This window comes from Mycetomoellerius zeteki, unplaced genomic scaffold (genome assembly GCF_001594055.1).
Source record: "Mycetomoellerius zeteki isolate Tzet28-1 unplaced genomic scaffold, Tzet1.0 scaffold20, whole genome shotgun sequence".
Lineage (NCBI taxonomy): Eukaryota > Metazoa > Arthropoda > Insecta > Hymenoptera > Formicidae > Mycetomoellerius > Mycetomoellerius zeteki.
The window spans coordinates 332,961-358,675 of NW_017256957.1; the positions used below are offsets into that span (position 1 = coordinate 332,961).

The following is a 25,715-nucleotide window of genomic DNA, read 5'->3' on the forward strand; positions in this document are numbered from 1 at the left end:
AAACGAGCATATGTCTATAGGACTTTTTTTCTTAGTTTTTTACTCCTCTACACGCTCCCGAAGTTTTGCCATTTAATTTGGAAACACCCTGTATATTATTTTAGGAATTATTTATATGTATTATATACATGTACATTTATGTATATATATTACATATATGTATATATATAATAATGGATATTAATATTATATTTTTGTGTTTATTTATTTATTTAAGATATTGTTCCAAAATAATCTTAAAATATATTAAAGCAACTCCGTCGAATAATCAACAATCATAATGCAGAGATATCTAGAGACGGAGAATGCGCTCTGAATATGCTTCGATACATATACAACTTCGTATATTAAAGAATTTGCGACTTCGTGTATACTGGTGTGTATGTAATATATATATAGTACATACATTCAGTAAAACGATTAAAGCGTTATTGTTTTGCGATATTTGACACACGAAGCAAATTTGTTGCTTCATCACAAACTAATAACCAAATACATTGGAGTGACTGCTGCTTACATCAGCAATTGCATTATTATTTTGCTTGACACGGCAAATAATTTTCTTGGCAATATTTACAAATTTCTATAAAAAGAAAATTTTTATCAAATTTAAAAAAATAATTGCTCGAATTCACACGATGGAAATTGAAGATATTGATAACTTACGAGATTTTGTGACGATTTATAAGAAACATTATCTTGGAAAGAGAGGTAAAAGGACGACAATGCACAAATTATTACCAAAATATTTGCCATCCTCGAACATTTTGAATAGACCGTACAAACAATATTTGCACACACGACTGGAAAATCGGTTACTATCTGAGAACGAACGAAGCGAAGATCCAGTCGACAATTTAAACAGAGTAAAAATGCAAATCTTTTTATAGTCGTGATTGTATGCTATCATAATTGAACATACATCATTGAACGTACATCATTGAAAATAGATACGAGACAAATTTCCCCACTTAAGAAATGCTTTACCGAAGATCGTGCCAGATGAGATCGTGATAAAAAACAACAAGGAGAAATCTATGAAAACTATATATCAACAGGATTATTCAAAGGAATTTCAAAAGGGTCATTCATTGCTTATAATCATTATATCTATAATATACGTGTAAACGTATATGAATACACGCACGCACACACGTACGTTACAAACAGATAAAAGGACCATTACTGGGAAACGGTGGCAGATAAGATGCTACAAATATGTGGCAAAATATCACATAACTATTTTGTTTTCTCTTGATAAAACCTACAAATAGTTTGGAAGCGTTTGATTGACCAGTTGAAAAAAAGAATTTTACTGACCAAAAATATTTCGAAACATTTGTAATATCAACAAGTAGACCGTAGCCCGTATCTTATTGGGAAAACAAACCTAATATCTACATCCGTGCTTTTGTCGAAGTAAGTCCTTTTGGCGAAATGTGTGTGTATGTGCATACGTGTGTGCGCGCGTGTACAGTTGTATTATACACTCAAAAAAGTAATCTCGCAGTTACAGCAAAAATTATCTAAGTACGAAAAATAGTTAGAATAGATAAATTTCTGGCAAGTACTGCGATATTGGATATGTATTGCATCTAATCATATAGATAACAGAGATAGAATTCAGATTTGTGCTGTAAATTCTATGTATGATACATAATTTTTAGATACAAAAAAGTATAAGTCTAGCTGGAGCAGCAAAATATTTTTTGCGTGTAGGATCTTATGAACAATGGATACGCCTTGTGGCTATAATCAGGGGATTGATTGTGTATCTTGAAATGAGATGAAAATGAGCAAATTCACTAAGTGTCGACCAATTAAATTATGAGCGGCATTCGTAATCCGTTCTTATTTCAAGATTGTCTTAAGTAATGTTTTAAGACGGCCCTCTGATTGGTTCGTGATTTCTTAAGACGGTCTTGAATATAAGATTTGACTATGAAATTATGAATACCGGCCTATGAGTATTCTAGTAAATTTGTTCACTTTTGTAATTTTTGCCTTATTTTAGGATAGACAATAATCCACCCTCAGTGGACCGAGTTGACAGAGCGAGAGAGTATAACATATCTTCTACCCTTTTATGAGAATGAAACTACTGCGCAAACTCGGGCGTAATGTCATATAAATATTATGTATAAACTTCAATTATGTTTTATTACATTTTAAAACATATTCGTTCATTAAGTACTTATACGGTGAAAGGAAATATTGCCAGTCTTCCTCCATCAATATACACCATATAGCTTCAATGTATGTACATGTATCCGTCTTATCATTTTCGCAAGATTTCATCAATTATAATCTATATCGATTAAAATATCACACACTGTGTAATATATTTGAAATTGTTGATCATTTCTTATATGTATGTCATTTCGAGCATGCGTGTCGTTTTTTGGTACAACGAAAGATAGAAGATATAATGCACCTGTATCTTTCTATCTAACGGGAAAGGCGTATCTATGTGATCTATGAGTTGTATTAGGTTTGTCTTTTTTTAGATTTTAAGGGGATCCTAAAGACGATTAGTCGTAATAAGATATGATTTAGGGTACCTCATAACAGTTGGAATTTCAGAATTATTACAATATTTTATATATATATATAAATTTTCACTTTTCACGTTTTCACCCTGTTATGGCGAAGCACCCTTACGTGTCATTGGCTGCGTTCAGGGTATCGATTATGTGTCTTTTTCCCTAGGGTGAAAACGTGAAAAGTGAAAATTTTTTGTATGTGTATATGTAAAAAAATTAATTGAAATATGTCCATTTTTATGGAAGTTACGGTAACAAATATGGATGGGATTCCAGGGATCCGAGTGTGTATATCAAGGATAGAAAAAGTGTGTATAGCTAGGGTTAATATTTGTATCTTTGGAAAAAAGCGAACATTACATAAGCAGTACCGTTTAGTTTTACTTATTTATTTAAGCTTCTATCATATTAGTACAAATGAATATTTGATCACAATCAGATCATCGTCGCAGAGAAATAACATTGCCGCAAAACTGGATTATACCCGAAACAATTCAAAAACGTACATATCGAAATCCATGGATAATCGCAACGAAAGCATTGATAAAACCATCAAAAATTTTAAAATCGCGCAATAATTTGGATCCTAATCCTAAAGAAAGAGAAATTCTTCGAGTGACGTGCGTAAATTACGCAATATCTATATTAATTCGAAATACAATTTCAAAATACTGTTTCCTTTGCAGAACCGGAAATTCCGAATATATGGGCACAATTGGAATTGCAGGAGAAAACATCATGTTACGAAGCCGATCACCGAATATGAGAGATCACGCATCTGGATTGCAAAACTTAAATAAAAGATCTTGAGTATGTGAATTGGAATGTTCACTGATATTCCCTCTGAAACAAAATTTAACTCTTTTTGAAAAAATATTCTAAATTATTTTTAAATTACGATTTTACAAGTGAGCTCGGGATTTACAGGGCGAGGGAGGTTACATGTAAAGTAATGAAAGTATAAATGAAATAAATATGCAAATTGTTGGAAAACAGAATTCATATTATATATCCATAATTACATTTTCAATTTCAATTTCATATAGTTTTGGGATAAATCAATTAATTACCTCATACATCATTTATATAATTATATACATATATCTATGTATGTATATGTATACGCACATACATACACACGCGGGCACATTCATATCAATACAAGAATGTTAGACCATAATATTACTTGTATAATTGACAGAACTCACTTTTCACATAATTATTTACATATTCAAGTCTAATGTCATTTTACAAAATATTTTCCAACAAATATGAATATTTGATATTTCATATGTAACAGATTCGCTAAATACTTTCACATGTGTAATTCATATTCCACAATTATATGAAAATTATTTTAGCGAACATATTAATTACCAGATTGCTCAAATAATCAATTGATAATTAATCTTTATAATTTTCTGTTGCTCAAATCATCTCACACATTTAAAATGTATTCGCTCATCATAATTCAACTTAGATTAACTTAAAACTTAAAATTTTAAGATAAATAAAATTATACAAGTAACACAAAAACATTAGATACTTAAATATCTTAAATTTTAGTACTATAATTAAGGGGATAGGTGGAATAAAGGCCTAATTGTAAAATCTTGATATTAATAAAAATTAAAATAACTTGCTACTTTTTTATTATACACAAATGAGTACAGTATCGAATGAATTTATGTAATGTCTTTAAGAAGTTACATGTTACAATACTTTTCTATTACGATCAATATTACATGAAAAAGCTAATTGCTAGAAAAAGGGCCGAAGTAGAATTGTGCCTTTATTCCGTCCATCCCCTCAATTAACACGAAAAAGATTTAAATGATGGCATGCTAGTGATAAAAAATTATACATAAAATTAGCACGGAACTTATCTTTTTTATATCCTTTAGTCATAGCACAAATTAGATATATATATTTATATATAAGATATACATGTTTTATATTCGCGGATTATCTCTCGTGAGCATATAGATCTAAATTGAAAAATTTTGTACATTCTCATTTTGCAATTTTTGCAATGAAAAATTAATAAATATCCCCAAATCATATATGATTCCACGACAATAGATAGTCCAGCATTTATGATTTCTAGGGGCACGAAAATAAAATGCTCTATAAACAAATCATTGTCTTTTTACAAAGCCCTCTTTTGATTTGCGGATTTTCTTATTTATAGCAAAAATAGCAATATTCACAGAACTTTTCGATTCGATTTAACTCGCTCTACCTGTTTACAAGAAGTGATTCGCGAATTATGAGACACTTTGTATATAATGCATGCACGCACGTATGTAGGCATGTGAAAGAGAGGAACACCTTAATCAAATCTAAAAAAAAAAATACCCAGCACATATTATATATACAATTTATGATTTCAATCCCTTACTTCACAATATCGATAGTTATATTAAGACTTCATGAAATTTGATGAAATTAACTTTAAAAAAATGCATTCTCATTATAATAGAATTACATTACTAACTTATAGTTTATTGTGCTTAAAAATTAATTTCATATACATATTTAATTCATTCATATTATAAACAAAAACTCAATTATCTATTTCAATGCAGTAAAATTAATATAAAAATGAAAATACTGTCTGATATTATGCATGTATATATATATATATATATATATAAAATGTGTGTATATATTGTATATATATAATTGAAAATTGTATGTGTATACATATGCGTATATATATATACATATATACACATATTATATGTATACATACTCAAGTGCTCCACACGACAAAATGCACATTTTTTTGATAATTTCTAATTTAAAAATTAATTAATTTTCCATTCTTTAACAAAATTGTTGAACGTAATTATTTATTTTCATTTTCTTTAACGCTATATATTTTTTGTGATATATTATATATTAGAGTGATATATTATATATCATTAAATATTCGTTTTTCATATTCTGCAATTAATTTCAAATAAACCTTAGATTTTTAAATGTTGAAATATAACAAAAAAATATAAACATTTTGTAATAAATTTGTAATGTAAAATTGATATCTAATATTATGATATGAATATTTTCTATTTTTATTTTTATAAATTCGAATAGGATTTATTTCAATAATATAATCATTAATTATTTTTAAAAATATCTAAAACCACCGAGAAATTTAAAGTAAACAGTAATCTGGAATACTTTATGTACAGTTTTATATCGAAAAATTACACATTTCATCATATGAATTACACTTATATTATACATCGCACCAAGAATATTTACACACACAAAATGTAGATGTTCAATATAATCACCGACACATAATTCTTGTTCCTTTTTTCAATCCAACTTAAATATTATCTACATCAAGTGACTGTTTGTGGTAACAATGTCGTCATCAGAGATCATATCTCGCAGAGGAATATTTGGCTTCTGCAACAAACAATTAGAAACGGCAAATGTAATTCGCATTTCTGCGAAATCACAAGCGACTCTGAGAGAATAGAAACTATTATCTTACTTCAAGTACAATCGTGGATACCATATTGTCTGTGTCGTGATATTGTACACCTACATTTGCAGCTGCTATTGCTACAGTACGAACGTTATCGGTGCTGGTTGAGGTTGTGATGTGCTGGGTAATCGTGGAGTTTGCATTTTGTCTACTGGAACCATTATACTCTTATATGCGTAAAATTATCAAGATGAGACACCGTTTCTTATTCTTTTATAAGGAAAACGTGTATTAAAAAATATATATGTATGTACAAAGTAATCACTTACTTTCGTTTTTTCACTTGACCTGAATGGAAACGGCCACCTTCACCACGAATTCTATTCATCGCATGTCGATGACGAGATTCGTGGAGATATTTCTAAAATTAAATTTTTCGTTATTTTTATCTCTTTCAAATATATATGTTGCAAATGAAATGACGGCATGTAATATAAAAATAAATGTACTTATATTAATTTGCAACTATATATAATTTTATATTCTATACAAATTAGTATTCAAAATAAATTAAAAAGTATTCAAATAAATATGAAAATGTCAGTTTTAAATATAGGTATATTTAAAAAAGCTCATTTTTGAAGTTCAAAAATTGAAGGATACTTACTGGCCTTTCCTTGGGTATCTTCCCTTCAGCTTCCAATTTAGCACGAGCTTGACGACGCTTCAATATCCGTCTATACTGTTTTGCATTGACATATAGTGGTTCCTCTTCGAGAAGTTCAGCGTTAGGCAACGCTACTCTTTGGAATTGTGTTTGTCCGCTATTACCTGGTACCATCTAATTACAAAATATAACATGGTGAATTAATGATTAGCATGGCATTAATGCAGCGATGGCATTAATTGTTCCTAATTCTCGGAAAGTTCTTATGTCAATAGAAATACAAGGTTGTCACAAATTTCTTATCTTAAAATTTCATCTCTGATTTTCAGACAAATTTTCATGATTTTTTCTAACTTTCAATAATATTTTGAAATATTTTGTGTTTTCGTTCTAATTTGGAAACCGTTAAATATTTTGTTGAGAAATTAATTTAACATAACAATATAAATTATTATTAATGCTGCTTGCAATTTTAATTGTTAAGTTGGTAGTATTCTAAAACTGCATAGGTATAATACATTATATATTAGGGTGATATTTCATTTATGAGTTTTTGTCATATGACAAATTTTTCAAGCCTGTTGATTGGCTATGGGATAGAAAGACTCGAGGACTTCTCTGTTCTGTACACATTTGTTGTACGACAAAAACACAAATAAAATATCATCCTTAGACCAATATTACATGCGTCCGTTTTTAATCGTACGATAAATTTTTCGAAAGTCTGTTGACTGACTGTAAGACAAAGAGGTCCGAGATCCTCTCTATCTTGCAGCCAATTAACACGCTTGAAAAATTCATACAACAAAAAACGGACACATAATACTGGCTTGTTGATATTATATTTGTCGTACGACAAATTTTTCAAGCGTGTTAATTGGCTGCGGGATAGAGAACCTCTTTGTCCTGCAGCCAATCAACGAGCTCGAAAAGCTTGTATGACCAAAAACGGATGAAGGTAATATTAGTCTTGGGCCTGTTACACAATAGAGCCGCAATTCATAAACTGTAAGAAATTAACCAATCATAGTCGATTATTTTTGTCATATTCAACTGTGATTGACCAATTTCTTACGACTTACGAATTGCGACTCTATTGTGTAACAGGCCTTAGGGTAGTATCAGACTATGAGTTGACGATTACGATTGATGGTTGCCCGGTTCTATTTTAACCAATCACGATGCAGCGAGTCCATCGTAATTGATTAAAATAGAACCAGGCAACCGTTAACCATAATCGTCAATCCGTAGTCTGATACGGGCATTAGGCTGGTATTACATTTGTCATACGACAAAGCATTTCAAACCTATTGATTGGCTGCAGGAAAGAGAAGTTGTCGGATCTCTCTATCCTATAGTCAATCAATAAACTCAAAATCTTAGGCTACGATCCACTTAATGCTACAAATGCTTCGAAGCATTTTTTGATTGGTCGGTTAGTAAAATTCTTTCTTCCGACTGGTCAATCAAAAGTTTTAAAGCATTTGTAGCATCAAGTGGACCGCATCCTTTGTATGGTAAATTTATTACTAGCCTTAAACTTCTTTAAAGTCAAGAATTTTAATTTCCCAGAAAATTTTGTAAAATTCCCTAACTTTTTCCTGATATTTCCCTGTTTTTAATTTTTCACAATTTCCTAATTTCCAATTTTGTGGCAACCTTGTAATGGCGATAAAAGAACTTCCGAAATAAAAAAAATACAATAATAAAAACAAAAGAGACTATAGGTTGAGGAGGAAAAAACAGTAACGTATGTTTTGGCTTTGAGAGAGATTTAAGCCTTCAGTAAACTAGACCTAGAGCTGAAATGTACATTAGTGTTTTTTATCTTTCCGACTTTGTGTATATATATATAGCTGTCGTTAATATTTAATTCTTAAGGTGAATGTGCATCGTCTTCTGCATCAATTATCCTATCGTCTATTTTGTTTTTGTTATCATATAATGATACCTATAATATTATTCAATGGTTATTATAGGAATCAATATAAAACATAAACTATACAAATAAAAAAAAAATTTCTATAAATTATTACCATGACAACATTCCCTCCTTGTGATACTGATGATGTAGGACTACCTAAAGGTTGTACTGGGGTTGTACTAGCAGCAGTAGTTGCAGTCTGTGATGTACCAGCAATTTGCATGAGATTACCATTCAGATTTATAACTATAAACAAAAGATGTTCAAAATTATTTATACAAAAACGTTAAGATGCATGAAATAGATACATTTCAACTTACCTGTTGGTTGAGCTTGTTGCACTTGGCCTTCTAATTGCACAGGTTGATAGATGTAGGTCTGTCCATCGGGAGTTTGAATGATTTGTGGCGTTTGTGGTTGCTGAATAACTATCTGTTGACCGGTACTAGTCAGGCTAGAAACTGGAACAACTTGGATCTGTCCGTTAGGCGCTACTTGTGTCGCTGCTACTTGTATCGCTTGCGGAAGCATCATAGTTTGTCCACCTTGGCCCATTTGAACAACTTGTACGGTACCACCGGTACCACCAACCACAACCGCTTGTCCTTCGCTGAGTTGCTCCATGGTAAATCTTTGCTACAATAATAAAGAAAAAAAACTAACAAAATATTTTAGAGATATATATATTTCGCAAATAAGGCAAAAATAGATACCGGGAGATATCATTGATACAATCGTGTATTTATCATATTGTATCATCATTCAATTTGCATCACCGCTATTAGGTTAACGATGCGTGGAATTTACGAGGCAATTATAGAAATGCGATGCAGCCCGCCTACGTGGCGATCGCGCCGAGCGGGTCTGGACTGTTTGGAGCGGGCCATCTCGCTTGGCGTGAACCACGTGTGGTTTCGCGCGCGCGGAACCTGTGATCCCCAAGCCATATTTTGCAAATCGCGAGCAGAAACGAGACGAGTAATGAGCGTGTCGAAGCAGCCAGCGTCGCCCGACAAGTGGAATGCACCAGAATGCACACGCATGCACATGAAAGAAGGGATGCGCGTCTCGTGGGATTCGCGCCGTTTCGCGGCATACATTCCGAGACGTCTCAGTGGAGATCCGCGCGAGTGACGCCGAGTGACGCAGCCGCCGATGCCGCGGTCCGCGAACATATCGTCCGCAAGGACACGCGACGTTCAACCGCGACGAGGAAACCTGGTCGATCGCCATCGAACGTCCGTGGGGAAGAGAGCACGATATCGCCTCGGCAAACATGGCCGTGTGGCAATGGCTTTTTTGGCGTCGCGAAGGCGCTGGCTCGCGCGGAGAAACACGCGACGCGGCCGCGAAATCGGCGTTAATCGCGAATGTGGGCGCGCGACCATGCCGCGTATCGGGCTGATGTTTGATAATTTGTGAACTTACATTGGATATTTTCGTGGGCACTTTCCCAATTGGTCGACGAATTGAGGACCAATGGTCGGCGAAAGACCGTCCTCAGCTCTTGTGTATTGGTGGCACTGAAAGATGTGAACTGCCAGTCCGATGGCAGTCCGATCCAAGATCGGTCGATGCCCCTCCGCGCCTCTATGCGGACCGCCAATCGAGTTACGCGTCTCATCCCTCTCCCTTGAGGCGCGCAGTTTAAACTATGCATTTTATCGCTTTCCGAAAATTCATCTATTATTAATTTGTCTTAAGGACAAATTCTCTCTTGTTTCTTTCTGGTAACTCATCGTTTGTAAATCCATTTATATCATACTATTGCAGAACTGATATTGTACAATTTTTCATAGTTTGTTAATTGCTTAAAACGTTTAAAACAATTTCAAGTTCAAATCTTACATTCGGATTTGAAGATATAGCAGGATACTTTAATTTAAATTTAGGAAAATAATTAAGTGTAAAATTAAGTGAAAGGAAACAATCAACTGTTTACAATAAATACAATACAGTGTTTTTATTCGGCTTTCTTTTCTTCCTATTTGAACTATTACAACTTATAACAATTGAATATTTCTCAATAAGATAACAATAAAATCGAAACCAATATAAAACCAACGCACAATTTCATAGTTTTTATTGCTCAAATTTTCAATCGAACAATTTCAAATTCAAATTTTAAAAAAATTCGGATCTGGTGAGAGAGGTGTAACAAAATATTTTAAGCTTCAATTTAAAGGAAAATTGAATTACGTATTGTGAAAGAAATTAAAGAATTTTCTGTTTAGAATTAATTACAGTACAATTCCTCTACAGCACAAAGTTGCACAAAAGTTGCAGCAACATTGCATGTTGTAGCAATATTGCAGAGATTTTGCAGCGATATTGCTGCAAATTCTGTGCTGTATGGGTTTTTGTTTGATTTTCTTTTCTATTTAAAAAAAATCGAACAATTATATATATATATCTATATTTGAATTTTTCTTAATAAAAACAACAAAATTTTATCTGTTTAAAAATACATACATCCACACAAACACCTGCGTGCGCGCATATGCAAAGTAAAAATGTTTTCTAGCTGTAATTTATCGTCTTAGACTACAATTAGAGTTAAAAGTTTTAAAAAGACTTCAAAGAATACAAAAAATTTCAAAGGCTTGAAAAAGTACAAAAGAATAACATGTTGAAAGCAATGTTTCTCATTCTTCTTGTATATATATATATATATAATTTTGCATTAATTTAATAATTATACATCTATTACTATATAAATATTAATACTAATTACAAGTTAGTTAACATTTGTCACACTTATATCTATCACTGCAAAATAGAAAAATTTTTATTATTTATAAATAATTAGAACATTATGATCCACACAAACACCTTACATAATTTAACATCTTACATGATTTAATATATATATACTATATATATATATATATATATTGACAACACATATATATATATATATATATATTGTCATTCAAAATCCTTTACAAGTTCCTTGCAATTTTTGAAGGCAATAAATTTGCGTTAAATCTTTCTTCACAATAGTAAAAAAAATTATAATAATAATTACAAAATCATATAGTTATATAAGATTCGATTGAATTTATTGAACAATGATAAAATAGTATTCTTTTTCTTACTTTTATCTGAAGATATGTATACACGAAATGTATTGCATAAATTAGCACATTCTTTGGTCACTTTGGAATTGATTTTTCTTTTGGAAAATGTTCACAGTGTGATAGTTGAAAAATTATAGTTAACAGCTAATAATTAACAATGATCTCGTTTTATAAATTAAATTTCAAGGGTGCAAATAAATAGCAAAATTATATTTATCAATTCATTTTGAATAAACTTTATTTTCATAGAATTTGTATTTAATATCATATTTTATTAAAGATATAATGTGGAAGAGAGGCAAGTTGAAAAATCTCATTCGATATTTTTCCTAGAAAAACAACAGATTCGCAATTGGCCAAAAAATATGCTATTAAGTGTTTGCGTGGAATAGTGACAGGATAATCTGTGTGTATGCGCATGCGCGCACGCGTGTGTACTTATCGATAAATATTACAATAACAAATTAATTTTTTATATAAAAATTTCACATAGATGAAAGATTATGGCGCACATCTTAATAACACTAAACTTCAAAATAAAAAATAAAAGAGAGAACTGTATATCTATTTAACAATCGTGAAACTATTAGTACATAGCAAGCATAAACAGCAGTAATAATTCAACATTCTGTATAATACAATACATTCGATCTTTTATCTTAGCATAAGCTAGAATTGTAATTCGGACTTAAGTCAATATATTTCCGATAAATGTATCCTTTTTACGATGTTAAAATTCCAGTCAAATGAGATGAAATTATAAATTAATTTGACGGATATTCAACGATCACGATAGAAACGGAACCACCAAATCCTCCTTGTGTTCGACTTTTACATCGTCTAATGCTGTCACAGCCTTGTTGAGCATTTCTGTAATCTGTACATTTGATTTATGTATTATTTTCATTGTTGACAAACTTAGTACTCTTATAACGAAGAGAATACAAAAAAAATGAAGCAAAGTATTTACCAATTCTTGGTCTTCAGCAGCAAGTGGATCGGCAGCTAATGTTCGTTCTGGAGCAGGTATATCCTTAAGTAGGCAAGATGCAGCCTCGGGAAATTTAATTCGACCCGATTCTATTCTCTTTGAATACGCACGAGATCTGTCCATATATTCATGCTGTTCTAGATTATGAGTGTCTAATGCGCCTACGTCAATAACATTGCTGTAAAAAAATAATCACATCAACTTACAATTACTTTATAACATTTTCTACTAGGAAAACTAATAAAATTATATTATTCCACCAGGGTTATTTATAGTGGAGTTAAAATTACTTTTTTCATTAACTGTAGCTTAACTTTGTTCCTTCTGAATATTATATGTTCGCTTTTATGCGATATTTTTTATAATACTCAGTGCAGTAAATTCATGACAAAATGATATAAAGCAGCATTAACAAATTAAAAACAAAATTCTTATAGAAAAAATTATATCTTCAAAGAAAATATGTAATATGAATTATATATGTAAAAGAAATTAAAGAGTTAGAGTCAAGTAAAGAAAAATCATGTACAAGAAAAAATTTACTCACGCTGCAGTTTCATGTAAAATTCTATTCAATGCACTCTGTTCATCTGTCTTCTTAGGCACGGAACTTGCATATTGGTTAACGTAATCGTCACTGGCAAGAAGAAGATAAAAGATATAATCTGATCTTATATGCTTAAGAGAGCTCAAAATATTATATCGAACAAAAATATCTGCTTGATAAACATATAAAATAACTCACCTATGTACTCTCGGTACGTTTGTATTATTACTGACAGGATCTACCAGCAAATGTGTTCTTTCATTTGCTTCTCCATCCTGCAAAAAACAAGCATTGTAATAAATATTTAAAATATACAATTTAAATTTTGACTTTCTATTACTATAACTTCTTCATCATTATAACACAAATATATGTGATGTGTCATCAGGCGTTATCATTATCTTCGAGTAGGCGTGTTAACTGCGACAATCGTCATGCATCAGTGATAAGGAAGAAAATGTTGAAAGTGCAGTAAAACTGTCTTCGCAGTTATTTTACCTGCGGCCCGCTGTCCTCTTTACAAAAGCTGTAGCAACATCCCATGTTTGAACGGAATCGCACCAACGTGACCTTTCTCTATGAGCAAGGTATATCCGTTATTGCAAACAATCGTTCATTTTTCCGTTCCGGTAAACAATCAGGTGAATCAGCTGTGTCGCCGCAAGATTCTACGTATATACATACACAAACATAACTCTATAAATAAATGCTGTTCTAACAAGGCGCATGCAATTAACTGACGCGAAAACGACGAAAACTCGGGGACGTGATGAAACCGGGTACATGCAACGTCCCTAGTGGAACTCGCCCTGTACTACTTGAAAACATAACCTTGTTTCTGCCGACATCACGTCAAACTCAAAGTGTCGCAACGATATACGAAGAATCGATATTAAATTTCCTCCAGCGGAATTAACTTGAGAAAGCTGATATTTATGTCGGTATCAATTTTTTTAATTTCGCTACTTTGATAGATACACATATTACGTCGCTATCATGTCAGGTACAAAGGTAAGTTCGAGATCGATAATAATATTTAATTTACGTATACCTAATTATGTCTATCTACGTGATAAATAAAGTTTACCAGTTTACTGTAGATATTTATTTCTTTTCGTTTTAGGAAGTAACAGAGCTGCAAGCGTTTAAAACAGTCTTTTATCACAGTGTGGTGATACTCGCGCTACCTGTGATCGCTTTTTTTACAAGCAAAATTTTTGTCTTTGATGGTACGAAACGTGTATATATATATATATGAAAAAATTGCAATGAACACTATAGCAAGTTTACAGAGAGGAGATAACTATCAAAAGAAATCATATTTCCATATATTTCTTTTGTGGAACCTCTATGAATATTTTAGACCATTTCGCTTCCTTTAATGGCTTAACTAATGAATGGCTATAATGAAGACTTTGCTTTATTTATGTTTAGGTATATTAGGTCTCAGCATAGTATCAAGTAATGTGTATTCGGCTGGCGTTGCTGTAATAGTGTTACATATTGCCTTAGGAGTTTTTATATACAGAGCATACTTTGATGATCGATCAAGAACACCAGCGATTAAGAGAGATTAGTTTTTTATTATTAAGTACACCTTGGTGATCATACACTTATGACATAATCACAGTCAACACATTTGTCTTGGATAATATTAAGTGACATTGTAAAGTAAAACCTTTATATGTTGTCACAACAGTCAACGATTCTTTTTTCTTTAGTTTTACTTTAGTCAGTAATCGGTTGAAAGCCATTTGCAATTTGTCAAAATTAACAATTAATACTGTGTGCAATGTAATTTATATAGAAATGAATTTTCAATTCACAAAGCAACTTACATTCCACAACTTCAAACGTTACATATATGCATTACATATTTCCAGTATATTGTTCAATGTCCATACAAACATTAAAATATTACAAATTTTCATGTACAAATAAATGTACGGTGAATTAGTATGAATTTATGGTGTATAAAATTTTTTTCTTGGTAAAACACTTTTCTTGATGAAACACAGATTATTTTTATCTGTACAATTTTGTCTTTTATAAAACGCAAGTAACAATGGCAACATAAAGTTTTAGTGATTTTTATTCGTTTATTGAAGATAGACGCCCATATTCCCTTCTTTATATGTAAAGATTTTAAAATTTATGCCGGTTGCATACTTTATTTTAAATTTTATTCAAGGATGTGTTCCAAAACTCGACTCTATCAATTCAGAGTATCTTTTATCGTTATTCAATATTCGGTGAACAACAAAAGGATAAAATGGTAAGTTAACCGAGTTTTGGAACGCACTCTATACTTATAAAAAGAAAAATTTTTCGAATCTTTCAACCTACCACAAGTAGACTAAACAAACATAAGATTATTAATATAGACCGAATAATGATCAATTGATAAAATTCAATCGATTGCAATGTGGCAAAAAAAAAACGGTACCAAAACAAACATTATTTGATTTTTTTATTTCGAACAACAAAATTTGAAATAGTAAACAACTTTTTTTTAAATATTAATATTACTTGTTGGATAAAAATGTGACAATTTATATATGTTTCTACAGAAAGTTGAATGAAGCTTATTAAATGATATCTGATTCATAATATCTCAATAAGACTGAATGTTCAACATTAACTAATTGCCAGATATATAAACGGAAAATAAATGTTAATGATTCATCTATTACAAACATAAAAGTGTATATAAATATAACGTGACGGTGTGAAATGTATAAATAAAAGAAAAGAAAACGCATTACATATATGGTGAAAATTTTTATCATTCAAAAAAAGGAAAGTATTTTTAACACTCATTTTTTACATCTTGTTAATAGTAACTATATTATATATATATGTAATAATTTGCGATTCTTAAGTGCTAGCGATGTGGGAGCAACGTTAGGCGTAAGAATGAAATATGGACCACCTATCTTGCTTATTCTAGGAACAACTTAATTTTTGTGAATCTTCTGTACTGCAAATATAGCAATATAAATATTGTGAGATAAACATATTATGTCATTGTGTAGATGCCTACAAGTTATGTACAATGATATATCTAGTTGAATTAGAATTCTTTAGGAAATGAAATTTTTGCACTAAAAATGTTCAAGTCCAATTAAAACTAAAAAAAAATTGCAATAAATTCTTGTAACATCTTTGTAGATGTTAATCCAAAAATTAAAGCAAACTTAGCACAATTTCAAATAGCGAAATATTAATTTATTTAAGTATCATAAATGCAGAAAAAAAATGTGACAGAGTATTTACTGTCGAATATGCGAAAATGCTGGAATGAACAATTGTATTATTAAATATGTAGATCGCCAGCGAAATTATCTAGTTCATAATTTAATTTAGTCAATTATATCTAACTTGATTTTGTGCAAATTAATGCGAACAAGAAGTAATTGTTAGGTTTAAAAACATTTATTACATAAAAAGAATTTACAGTATATTTATTACAATATTTTTTATCAATACTAAAATATTGTACTAAACACTGTAAATTCTTTTTATGTAATAGATGTTACATAATCAATTTAAAAATTACCTGTTGCTCACATTAATTTGTACAAAATTGCAGCACTCGCTCTATACATTAAAAGTCACAATTTTTTCTACTGGCAACAGTTTTCAAAATCTTTTTGAAATATCTATTCTGTATAGTTCAATTATGTGCACTTAGAAACGTACTAAAAACTTAAAAAAGAAAAACAATTTTCTTCTTTATAAAGAAGTTTCAATAATTCGCGATTATGTTTCTCCAATTTATTCAGATTATAATTATTTTTGTAATAATATATATATTAAGAATGCCATAACGAGCTGCTTTTAAGCAAAAGAATTTTTTTTCGCATATTACATGAATTCACAAATTTACATCATCTCTTTAGTTTCTGCGTAACACGCTTATACTGATGATTGTATGTATATATATCATTAAATAGCTTAATTTGAGATTAATAAATGTTACGAAGAAAAAAATAAACAACGAAACAGAAAAAAATTATATGTGCAAGACTACAACATGTCGAGCGTTTTCGTGACATGACTTATCCAAATGAAATACTTCCTATTTCAATTATAGTAGATTTAACATTAATAAAAACACATAAGTTGCGGCGACCGTTACTCAACATCCATTTTTTCTTCCTCTGTTTGCTGCTGCTGTTGATTGGACTGACTGTGATTGTTACCTTGGGCATTTTGATTTTGATTATTTTTTTGTTCATCAGCAGGTTTATCTTTTGGTTTTTCTTCCTTTGGCGGCTCTACTTTAGGTTTAGGCTTATTGAGAATAGGTAGTACCACACTATCCAATGCCTAAATAACGAAAAAATAAATTCAATAAGAGAAAATTGTTTATGATTACAGCTGATTTTTTTTTTTCAATTACTTGTTTCTCGGCCCGAATCTGCGCTACAATAACTGGTGGTTGTTGCGTGCGAAGTGTACTCGCAAGTAGAATACGTTTCTCCTCCAACCATGTCCATTTCTCTTGCACAGTTTTCTCAACTGTTTTGACTTCTTCCTCCGTCAAATGAGAATACTTGTCATCCTTTCCGTTCAATATTTTTATTTGATCCAGACTTTTCTTAGCCAGTTGTAACGCCACTCCCAATTCTTCAAATGCATAAGACCTCCCTTCAAATTCTGATCTCCTTTCCTTTATTGGTTCCCCTTGAGACTAATAAAATGAAAAACGGCGTACTTAAAAATTCTATTTCATAAAGGTAAGAATTGTTAAAAAATAAACTAGGAAAACTTATATAAGATATTATGATCGAGCGGAGATCCTCTCGTTATTGTTCTTCATGTATAAAGTATAAAGTAAAGACCGATTCCTAATGACGCTGTTCTTTGAGTAACAGCGATTCCGCGACAAAATTCGTGTGAGTCGTTTCAAGCATTGTGTCTCTTTCAATTATCGTAACGAAGTATAATAAATCTAAGTGTTGCGTTTCTAAACGGAGTTGTTTATTACACGTAAGTCTCCTGTCAGCGCGAATGTCCGAAAGAACTCGCAAAACGCACGAGCGGATCCGATTGACATAACATTATAAATCAATAATTAATATTTTATCAAATAATACCTTCAAACGCGTCAATCGCTCCGAATAGACTTGTCGTTGACAATCTTCTCCTTCTTCATAAAGCCAATTTTCAGTATCATCTAATGTACGACACAATGTTTCTTTATCCATTTCTGTAATGAATGTAGCTAATTGATCCTCTTCGGACAATTTAGCACGCAGATCATAAACATATTCTTCCAAGGCATTACGCGCGTCAACTCGTTCTTTTTCCTGTTTATCTTCAGCAATCATTTTGCCCTGTTCATGAACAAAATGCATGTAATTATATAATGATTCAATGTTACACCGACAAGTTTTTTTCGCTATAATTGTAGACAAAATTATGCAACGTTCGTAAAAGTTACGTAATGCTTGAGATATATCTTGAACGATACATACTTCTTTTTCTACTGCAGCATCAAGATCTCGTAGAGATAGTCCGCAAACATTAGCTTCAATAGGTAAATCGATTGTACGAATGGGAATCTTTTTTTTACTTTTATCATCGTTTTTATCGTCTCCCTAAAACAGAAAAAATTTGCTAAATATTTATCAACATATTTTGTTCGGCACTGTATTTTTTGTATGAACCCATAAAAAAATCGTTTACAAGAAAGTTTATTACTTGATTATTTTTCACAATTTCTTATTTAATAAGATTATTTTAATAAATAGATGTGAAAACTATGTGAAAACAGATATGCTTACATATATTGAAAAGTTTCATCTGCATAAACACTTACCTTATTTTACAATACTTTCTTGAAACGCTTTTTTGTTTTTAATGTGATTTTACATCTTTATGTGTATGTGTTTCTAATGTAAGAATACGAAATCAAGTAAATAAAATTTTTATAGAAAGAATTAAAATGGAATTCAGGTGATGATAAAGATGAGACAAGGATAATGGGGTATACACTTTCGTGTGTAGTTTAGAATCCGTATAGTATCGTTTCACTTAACAAAAATGTAATATAAAATAAGTTGATAATCTATACATTCATACCCATATAATGTACTAAATTGTTATTCTTTTTTTTTCTATACGAATTGAAAACTAATCAGTGTTGCCTGCCTTTATATTTTACGAATATTTGTGCTTTTATTAGCGATCACTGTCTCTTCCTTCTGCGACCCAGTGTACAGAATAGCAGAGTAAAGACAGACAGCACAGCTGTAACACAGCTGTTCTTGGACCCATATGCATTACCAAAAAAATGAAATGTTAAAGGACACCGACTATTACATACTGTAGTATTATTTCATATTTTATAAAAGAGCAAGCTCAATTTTTCTCTAGATTTTTATAGTGCCGTAGAATCGAGTTTGCAGAAGAAATCGACACAGGATCTAAAACATGAGCTTAAGCCAAACGCATCATGCAATACTTATAATAATCTACAGGTTTAGCTTACAAAATACAACACATAAAACTACTTGTTGTCTACTCACATTCTAATAAAAGTTAAGATGCATAAAAAATAATACAAAAATAATAAACATTTCTAAATCCTAAGATATAAAATAATTGCATTATAAATTAAAGGTATCAAGGATATTTTAATAAATTTCTCTCAAAATTACTTTATAGAAAAAATGAGGAATGAAAATCAAATTAATTACTCAATCAAAGCAATTAATCAAAATAAAATGTGCGAGAATGCGTTTAATATTGTCAAATTAATGACAAGTATATCGCTTGCATTATATAAGGCGATTATTGTAATTATTGTGCATTCATTGTTATGGTGACAGAGTCAGTCTAATTTCTGCTTTAAAATAAGCGATTAAGCTAGCATGATAGAAAGAATACTCAAGTTAATTGGCCCTAAATACAAAAAAGCTCGTAAAAACTCACAACAAAGCAACGATTAAGAGATCAGAGAATTTATCGCACATATATCTCAATATGGATGTATGCGTATGGGTCCAAGTAAGAGATAGTATGCCCCGTACCGAGCCGAACCAAGAGAGAATCCTGGAGGAGTAGGAAGGGGCAGAACCCCCAGCACCTTTTCCACCATCATCAGCATCTGAGTTCCGTCGTGTCTTATCCATGCTCACCTAAACCACAATAAACTCACATAGTCATGCACCTGAATGCTGGTAACGCACAAGATCGCACACCAGCATAGAATGATTCCAAACTTTACATACTCCATATACCGTAACATAATATTTATTGGCAAATCAGAATCACAATACTCTATTCTAAGACCGCTACCCCTTTTCATAAGCTTTAGAATATTACGACGAAATTACAAACCTCTGGAGCTGGTGGTTCGTTAGCCTGTGCATCTTGATCAGGTTTATCTTTTTTATCTGTCGCTTGTGAATCGACATCCATGTTATTCTGTCGTTGTTGCTGCTGCTGTTCATCTTCCTCTTCTTCTTTCTCTTGTTGAGTCGGCTCACGTTTTTCGATAAGCGAAGCCGACACAATGGTTAAAATACCGTTCAAATTCACTCTTACCTTCACCTTGACCTTTGCCGATTCACCCTCTGGCGTAGCCTTTATATTTCTTATTGTAAACGTTCCTGCGTAATGTAATATAAGATAAACATGAACAAAGTACATATATTCTAATCTAAGGATTTCCTTAAGAAATAAAATCATGTTAAATGAGATAAATAAAACTAAATTTATACCAATATATGTTTGGGGATAATATGGAGGTGTTACACTGTAACTAGCTGTTAGCGTAAACGGACTCGAACGATAAAACGTCAACATCTTTGAGAATGGCACAGGATGATTATGCCCGAATACTTCCATTTCACTAAAAAATAAAGTTAGAAAAAAACATTTAATTTAATTTAATTTAATTTTTATTAGTGATAACATGATAACAGGGAATTATTATATAATTGTACGTACCCTTCTTCACCTTGATTAGCATCCCATGTCAATTTCAAAGGATATGGCTGTATATCCGTAACAGAAAATTCACGGACGCGCACGGCAGGACTCAGCATAGCACACTGTAACGCGCAACCACGAGCAACTGCTTCGTCTTGATTTAGTGTTGTCGATATCGGTCGACCGAAGATTTCCTCTACTAAACGTTTAATAGCAGGAACGCGGCTTGATCCTCCCGCCAACTCGACTGCATGAATTTCCTCTAGCTTCAATTCTGCCAAATTATACATTCTTAATAGTACAAGATGGAGTACTCTGGATATACATGATAGGCCATTTTAATATTCCCACGTAATTATTTCTGTTCTTATTAGGGCTCTAATTTTATTCCGTTTTTCGAAGATACGTGTAAACGTAAAACGTTCATCCGTTTATATTCGCTTTCAAAAAAACGTTTACTTGAAGGTAAACGTTTACACGTTTAATTAGCATATCTAATTAGCGTTTATAAAAGAAACATTTTTCCGAATATACGTGTTTTATTATACATTTAAACGAAAATACATTTACTTGTATATTTAACATATCCATCTATGAAAAACATCTTTTCGAATATTTTAACGTTTTTTACTAAAATTAAAAATTTTTTGCATTTTCTCAATTCGTCACACTCCTTAATAAACGTTTATATAAAAAAAGTGAAAATATTCGGAAAAACGATTCTAATAAACGAATATGCTAATTATACATGTAAACGTGTTTTCGTTTAAACGTATAATAGCGAGCCCTAGTTCTTATATCTTTCGCAAAAAACAAATATATTTTAGACAAAAATTGTATGAAGGGGAACGAATAATGATTAAATCAATTTTCGAAAAAAAAAATGGTTTTTTACGGTTGCATAAAAATCAGTACCATTTTTCAAAATAAAATTACATTTACTTTCTTCATAAAAATTGCAATTGTAACGAATTTAATCTAGAGGTTTTGGTCCCTCTAGGGCAGATAGATTTACATCAATGAAACGCACATTAGTACGAGAGCAATATGATCAGGTCTGTAGGATATATTAACTATTTACAAACTTACTCGAATCTGACAAACATTGCTTAAGAGTTTTCTCAACACGGTCAAACAGATGAGCACATAGTGCTTCCATATCGTTACGCTTCATCTCGGCGTGTACATCTTTCTCGTCCATAAAACATTCAATATTTAAGGGAAGGGTGGTTGAATTAGCCGACATTTGTTTCTTCAGTTTCTCCGCTTCTGCTAATAATCTTAAGTACGCTCGCGGATTGGTGTGTGCGTCAATGTTATATCGCGTTTTGAATTCATTACAGAAATGTTCCGTCAAAATAACGTCGATATCTCTTCCACCCAATTGATTATCAGCGGTACTTGCCAACATCTTTAACATAATAAGAAATCAAAATAATGTAATCTTTCTCAAGCGTTTTCGAATATGACATAATTTTTATCTTGTTCGTGTCAATTTTATAGTACTAACCTTAAGTTTGCCTTTATGAAAGGCACAAACGCTCACTTGCAAGGTGGCATTACCGCAATCCACAAAAACAATGTTTCTAGGAGACCCTTCTGCCGCTGGCAAATCTTGCTTATAAATACCATAACAAAGAGCAGTAGCAGTGGTCTCATTAAATAACCTCAGAACATTAAGGCCTGCAATCTTAGCAGCGTCAAGTAGAGCTTGACGTTCAGCTTGAGTAAAATATGAAGGAACTGATATGACACAATCATTAACAGCAGTTTGTAGCGCTGTTTCAGAAATATCTTTCAATTTTGTGAAAAGCATAGCAGTAATTTGCTCTGGTGAAAAAACATGCTCTTCCCCCAGATATTGTACCTAAAATATCAATAAAGAAAAGATAAGTAATAAAAATAACTTTTAACATAATGTGAAACATTATGTAATTTTGGATAATGTATATATTTATATTCACGCGAAATATATATAAGCAACATAATGTAATATAATGAATCATCATAGCATCCTTAAAAGATATAAATAAGATAGGAGTCTCTCGAGAGAATCCTGGCAAAATGCCTAAATTACTTTCGATTCTTAGTCATAGAATTACATGAAAAGGAAGTTAGACCATTGAAATTTGTTACACAAAATTGCTCTCATTCTTCTTTTTTTCCTTCTTGTTTACATAAATGAATTTTATTAAATAGTACAAATGAAAACTTTATAGTTATTTTGAATAATCTTATTTTTGTTTTTGTAATTTTTGTTATTCTCACAAACATCAAAATAGTAAAAGTTAACAAAACCATTCTTTTCCATACTTGGAGCAATACTTACATGTATATTGATGCTTCCATCAGCTTGCGGAGTTATTTTATATGGGAGAAATCGCAACTCGCATTGAACTTGTGGATCATTATATTTTCTACCTAATAATCTTTTAAAACCATGAATAGTATTCTTCACATTGGTCACCATTTGGTTCTTAGCTGCCACTCCGAGTATTCGGTTTTTCCCGCTAAACGCCACATATGACCTAGAAATCAGTATCATTTTTTTTTTCTGTTACTGACATCATATACCAGTCATGTATAACTATATATAAATAATATATAAAATCGAATGAATTTGCATTTTACTCTTGATATTTTACATGGATAAAACCAAATATTAAAAATTAATTTATATTTTTATTATCAATACAAAGTACAACGCAACTTATAATACATGTATAAACAAAGAAAAAAAAACCGATATTCGTAAAGTAATGGATTAAAGAAAATAATTTTTTGCGGATACGCGAGTTGTAGAAGATTGGATTAATCGCTGAAAATCGCATCGGCCGCATCCGGATTTATAGACGATTTATGGAGGATAAATATAAACGCAGTGACAACTCCAAAAGGAAAGGAAGGAAAGCTCCTACGCAAGCGGAGCGAGACTTTTTGGGATACACCAAAACACATGAATGTGTGACATGCTATGCCTGTAAATGGTATTATGGTAAAACGCGATGTTTCGGAGAGTGTGATAATCCACGCGCGCGTGAAACTTCGGCTTGGGAAAGTTTTTTATCCTAAAGTTTTTTTCATCGGTAATTCATCGCACGGGAAATTTAGAAAAAAAAAAAAAGGAAAGTAATTTCCATGTCTCGACACGTAAAGAAGAAAGCTTTGAGCTTTCATCCGATCGTCGTCGAGTCTTTCGGAAACAGTCGAAATTCGATAGATATCCTAAAAATTATAGGTTCTGTATAGCATTAAGCGCAAAAAACCGGGAAACTGCTCCTCTTGCGACTTCAAGTCGCAATGGTATCGAATGAAAATGAGGTTGCGGGACGAACTATATATTTCCAAATCGTACTTTGGAATAAAAATCCGAGGAAAAGGAGAATAAATTAAATTCGGGCTGGCGGAGGTACGAGTGTTAGGATTGCGGCGCGGCGTGACGTAGCGACGTGACAACAAGACCGGTATCCTTTCTGAGAATGACTTACGGAGTACTGCGAAGACTGTAGTCGTTCGCTATGGTTTCGATGCCGCCGGCGCGGGCGACAGCTACGTAACAGCTCTCGTTACCAAAGTCGATCCCGATCACGGACATCGCGGCCATGGCTGATTCGGCCGAATCGACGACTTCTTCTGTGACACGAGATACGTGAGGAACGTTCGGCGACTCGCGTCAGCACTCCGTTGATACTCGTGTGTCCTCACCTCCGTGAGAATCAGGACTCGACGAGATTCACGGTGATTCACCACTAGACACGTACGATGTTTCCGAAAGAAACGCTTTCCAACGCACGGCACAAGCGGTCACAGGCGGTACGATACGGCACGGCACGACACAGCCACTGCCTTCTGCTAAGTTCGCTTCAAAATTGGCCAATCATGGCAGCGCTGTGGCGTGCACCGATTGGCGCGCCATCCGCTCTGGCGGTTTCTGGAATATTCTGGAAGCCTACGAGATTGGATGGCTTCAAACACCATCGCGAATACGACATTTGTTCGAAAATTCTCGAAAAAAGTCAATCGCGCCGGTTCACCGCTACGTTCATAGCGCGGCCGGCGCAGCGGGTGTCACCGGATACAGCGGATGGCCGGATGCCAGGTAACAAACGGTGAATCTAACAAATGATGATGGCGAGTGACCGTCGCGCGATCATTTGCAAATGATTAATTTATATGCCGCAATATAGCAAAAATAATCACGTTTTTGAAAATCGCGCTTTTAACGTAGATAGATTATCACCACGTCAAATTTATTGCTTCTCTCCATCTATCATGTTAATTCTTTTAAAGAGGATTACTATGAAGCGAATAAAACACTAATCTCTAATGGAAAATATTACCATATATAGAGGAATGCCAGCTGTTATACCAATTATACATACGGTTACTGACGAGATACTGGCCGTGTTTCAATTTGCACTGCCAGTATTGAAAATCTATAGTTTACGTTATGTATACTGTAGATTTTCAGTACTGGCAGTGTATATCGGAACGCGGCTACTATTAAAGACGACCGATTTTACAGAAGTTCGTGTGACTGTTAAAATTTAAGTTATTATAAGGCTGGATTGTCCCAC

At 32.3% G+C, this 25,715-nt stretch overlaps 5 protein-coding genes across 11 annotated transcripts; 2 read left to right on the plus strand and 3 right to left on the minus strand.

The window, feature by feature from the left end:
* Positions 1-576: 576 nt before the first annotated feature.
* Positions 577-1,287, plus strand: LOC108722350 (uncharacterized). Its single transcript, XM_018447421.1, has 2 exons — positions 577-866; positions 951-1,287. Exons 1-2 carry the CDS (start codon positions 639-641, stop codon positions 1,125-1,127), a joined length of 405 nt encoding a protein of 134 aa, XP_018302923.1. The 5' UTR covers positions 577-638; the 3' UTR covers positions 1,128-1,287.
* Positions 1,288-5,705: 4,418 nt separating this feature from the next.
* Positions 5,706-10,214, minus strand: Nf-YA (nuclear factor Y-box A). Of its 5 annotated transcripts, none has more exons than XM_018447419.1 (7): positions 10,005-10,214; positions 8,897-9,212; positions 8,689-8,822; positions 6,653-6,826; positions 6,315-6,406; positions 6,052-6,196; positions 5,706-5,963 (listed from the first exon to the last, which is right to left on the minus strand). In XM_018447419.1, exons 2-7 carry the CDS (start codon positions 9,198-9,200, stop codon positions 5,892-5,894), a joined length of 921 nt encoding a protein of 306 aa, XP_018302921.1. In that variant the 5' UTR covers positions 9,201-9,212; positions 10,005-10,214; the 3' UTR covers positions 5,706-5,891. The 5 variants fall into 5 exon arrangements, with proteins under 5 accessions (XP_018302921.1, XP_018302919.1, XP_018302918.1 ...); XM_018447417.1 differs by lacking the exon at positions 10,005-10,214 and adding an exon at positions 9,624-9,985 and having other exon boundaries at positions 6,052-6,193; XM_018447416.1 differs by lacking the exon at positions 10,005-10,214 and adding an exon at positions 9,624-9,985.
* A 1,734-nt stretch (positions 10,215-11,948) lies between these two features.
* On the minus strand, positions 11,949-14,347 carry Lamtor1 (Late endosomal/lysosomal adaptor, MAPK and MTOR activator 1). Of its 2 annotated transcripts, none has more exons than XM_018447246.1 (6): positions 14,282-14,347; positions 13,693-13,770; positions 13,393-13,469; positions 13,195-13,284; positions 12,627-12,825; positions 11,949-12,533 (listed from the first exon to the last, which is right to left on the minus strand). In XM_018447246.1, exons 2-6 carry the CDS (start codon positions 13,735-13,737, stop codon positions 12,444-12,446), a joined length of 501 nt encoding a protein of 166 aa, XP_018302748.1. In that variant the 5' UTR covers positions 13,738-13,770; positions 14,282-14,347; the 3' UTR covers positions 11,949-12,443. The 2 variants fall into 2 exon arrangements, with proteins under 2 accessions (XP_018302748.1, XP_018302749.1); XM_018447247.1 differs by lacking the exon at positions 14,282-14,347 and adding an exon at positions 13,879-13,931.
* LOC108722254 (vacuolar ATPase assembly integral membrane protein VMA21 homolog) lies at positions 14,127-15,607 on the plus strand. Its single transcript, XM_018447248.1, has 3 exons — positions 14,127-14,205; positions 14,318-14,423; positions 14,629-15,607. Exons 1-3 carry the CDS (start codon positions 14,191-14,193, stop codon positions 14,769-14,771), a joined length of 264 nt encoding a protein of 87 aa, XP_018302750.1. The 5' UTR covers positions 14,127-14,190; the 3' UTR covers positions 14,772-15,607.
* Positions 15,608-16,753: 1,146 nt separating this feature from the next.
* Positions 16,754-24,953, minus strand: Hsc70Cb (heat shock protein 70Cb). 2 transcript variants are annotated; one of them, XM_018447410.1, is made up of 12 exons: positions 24,627-24,953; positions 23,468-23,666; positions 22,649-23,005; positions 22,228-22,549; positions 21,157-21,412; positions 20,928-21,058; positions 20,545-20,816; positions 20,235-20,342; positions 18,678-18,800; positions 18,297-18,536; positions 17,600-17,890; positions 16,754-17,526 (listed from the first exon to the last, which is right to left on the minus strand). In XM_018447410.1, the coding sequence occupies exons 1-12, from the start codon at positions 24,740-24,742 to the stop codon at positions 17,332-17,334; spliced, it is 2,610 nt and encodes an 869-aa protein (XP_018302912.1). In that variant the 5' UTR covers positions 24,743-24,953; the 3' UTR covers positions 16,754-17,331. The 2 variants fall into 2 exon arrangements, with proteins under 2 accessions (XP_018302912.1, XP_018302913.1); XM_018447411.1 differs by lacking the exon at positions 20,235-20,342.
* Positions 24,954-25,715: the final 762 nt, after the last annotated feature.

Bases quoted from the DNA above. Each gene is read 5' to 3' on its own strand.
- Hsc70Cb (XM_018447410.1), bottom strand. From the start codon at position 24,742: ATGGCCGCGATGTCCGTGATCGGGATCGACTTTGGTAACGAGAGCTGT. The intron at 21,059-21,156 runs GTACGTACAATT...TTTATTTTTTAG, and splicing joins GCTAATCAAGGTGAAGAAGG to TGAAATGGAAGTATTCGGGC. The intron at 17,891-18,296 runs GTATTATTTGAT...TCATTTTATTAG, and splicing joins AGCGATTGACGCGTTTGAAG to TCTCAAGGGGAACCAATAAA.
- Lamtor1 (XM_018447246.1), bottom strand. From the start codon at position 13,737: ATGGGATGTTGCTACAGCTTTTGTAAAGAGGACAGCGGGCCGCAG. The intron at 13,285-13,392 runs GTGAGTTATTTT...TCTTCTTGCCAG, and splicing joins AACGTACCGAGAGTACATAG to TGACGATTACGTTAACCAAT. The intron at 12,826-13,194 runs GTGAGTAAATTT...ATTTTTTTACAG, and splicing joins ATTTTACATGAAACTGCAGC to CAATGTTATTGACGTAGGCG.
- Nf-YA (XM_018447416.1), bottom strand. From the start codon at position 9,854: ATGTTTGCCGAGGCGATATCGTGCTCTCTTCCCCACGGACGTTCGATG. The intron at 8,823-8,896 runs GTAAGTTGAAAT...TTTTGTTTATAG, and splicing joins GCAACAAGCTCAACCAACAG to TTATAAATCTGAATGGTAAT. The intron at 6,197-6,314 runs GTAAGTGATTAC...TAATGGTTCCAG, and splicing joins GGTCAAGTGAAAAAACGAAA to TAGACAAAATGCAAACTCCA.
- LOC108722350 (XM_018447421.1), top strand. From the start codon at position 639: ATGGAAATTGAAGATATTGATAACTTACGAGATTTTGTGACGATTTAT. The intron at 867-950 runs GTAAAAATGCAA...CATTGAAAATAG, and splicing joins CAGTCGACAATTTAAACAGA to ATACGAGACAAATTTCCCCA.
- LOC108722254 (XM_018447248.1), top strand. The intron at 14,424-14,628 runs GTACGAAACGTG...ATTTATGTTTAG, and splicing joins CAAAATTTTTGTCTTTGATG to GTATATTAGGTCTCAGCATA.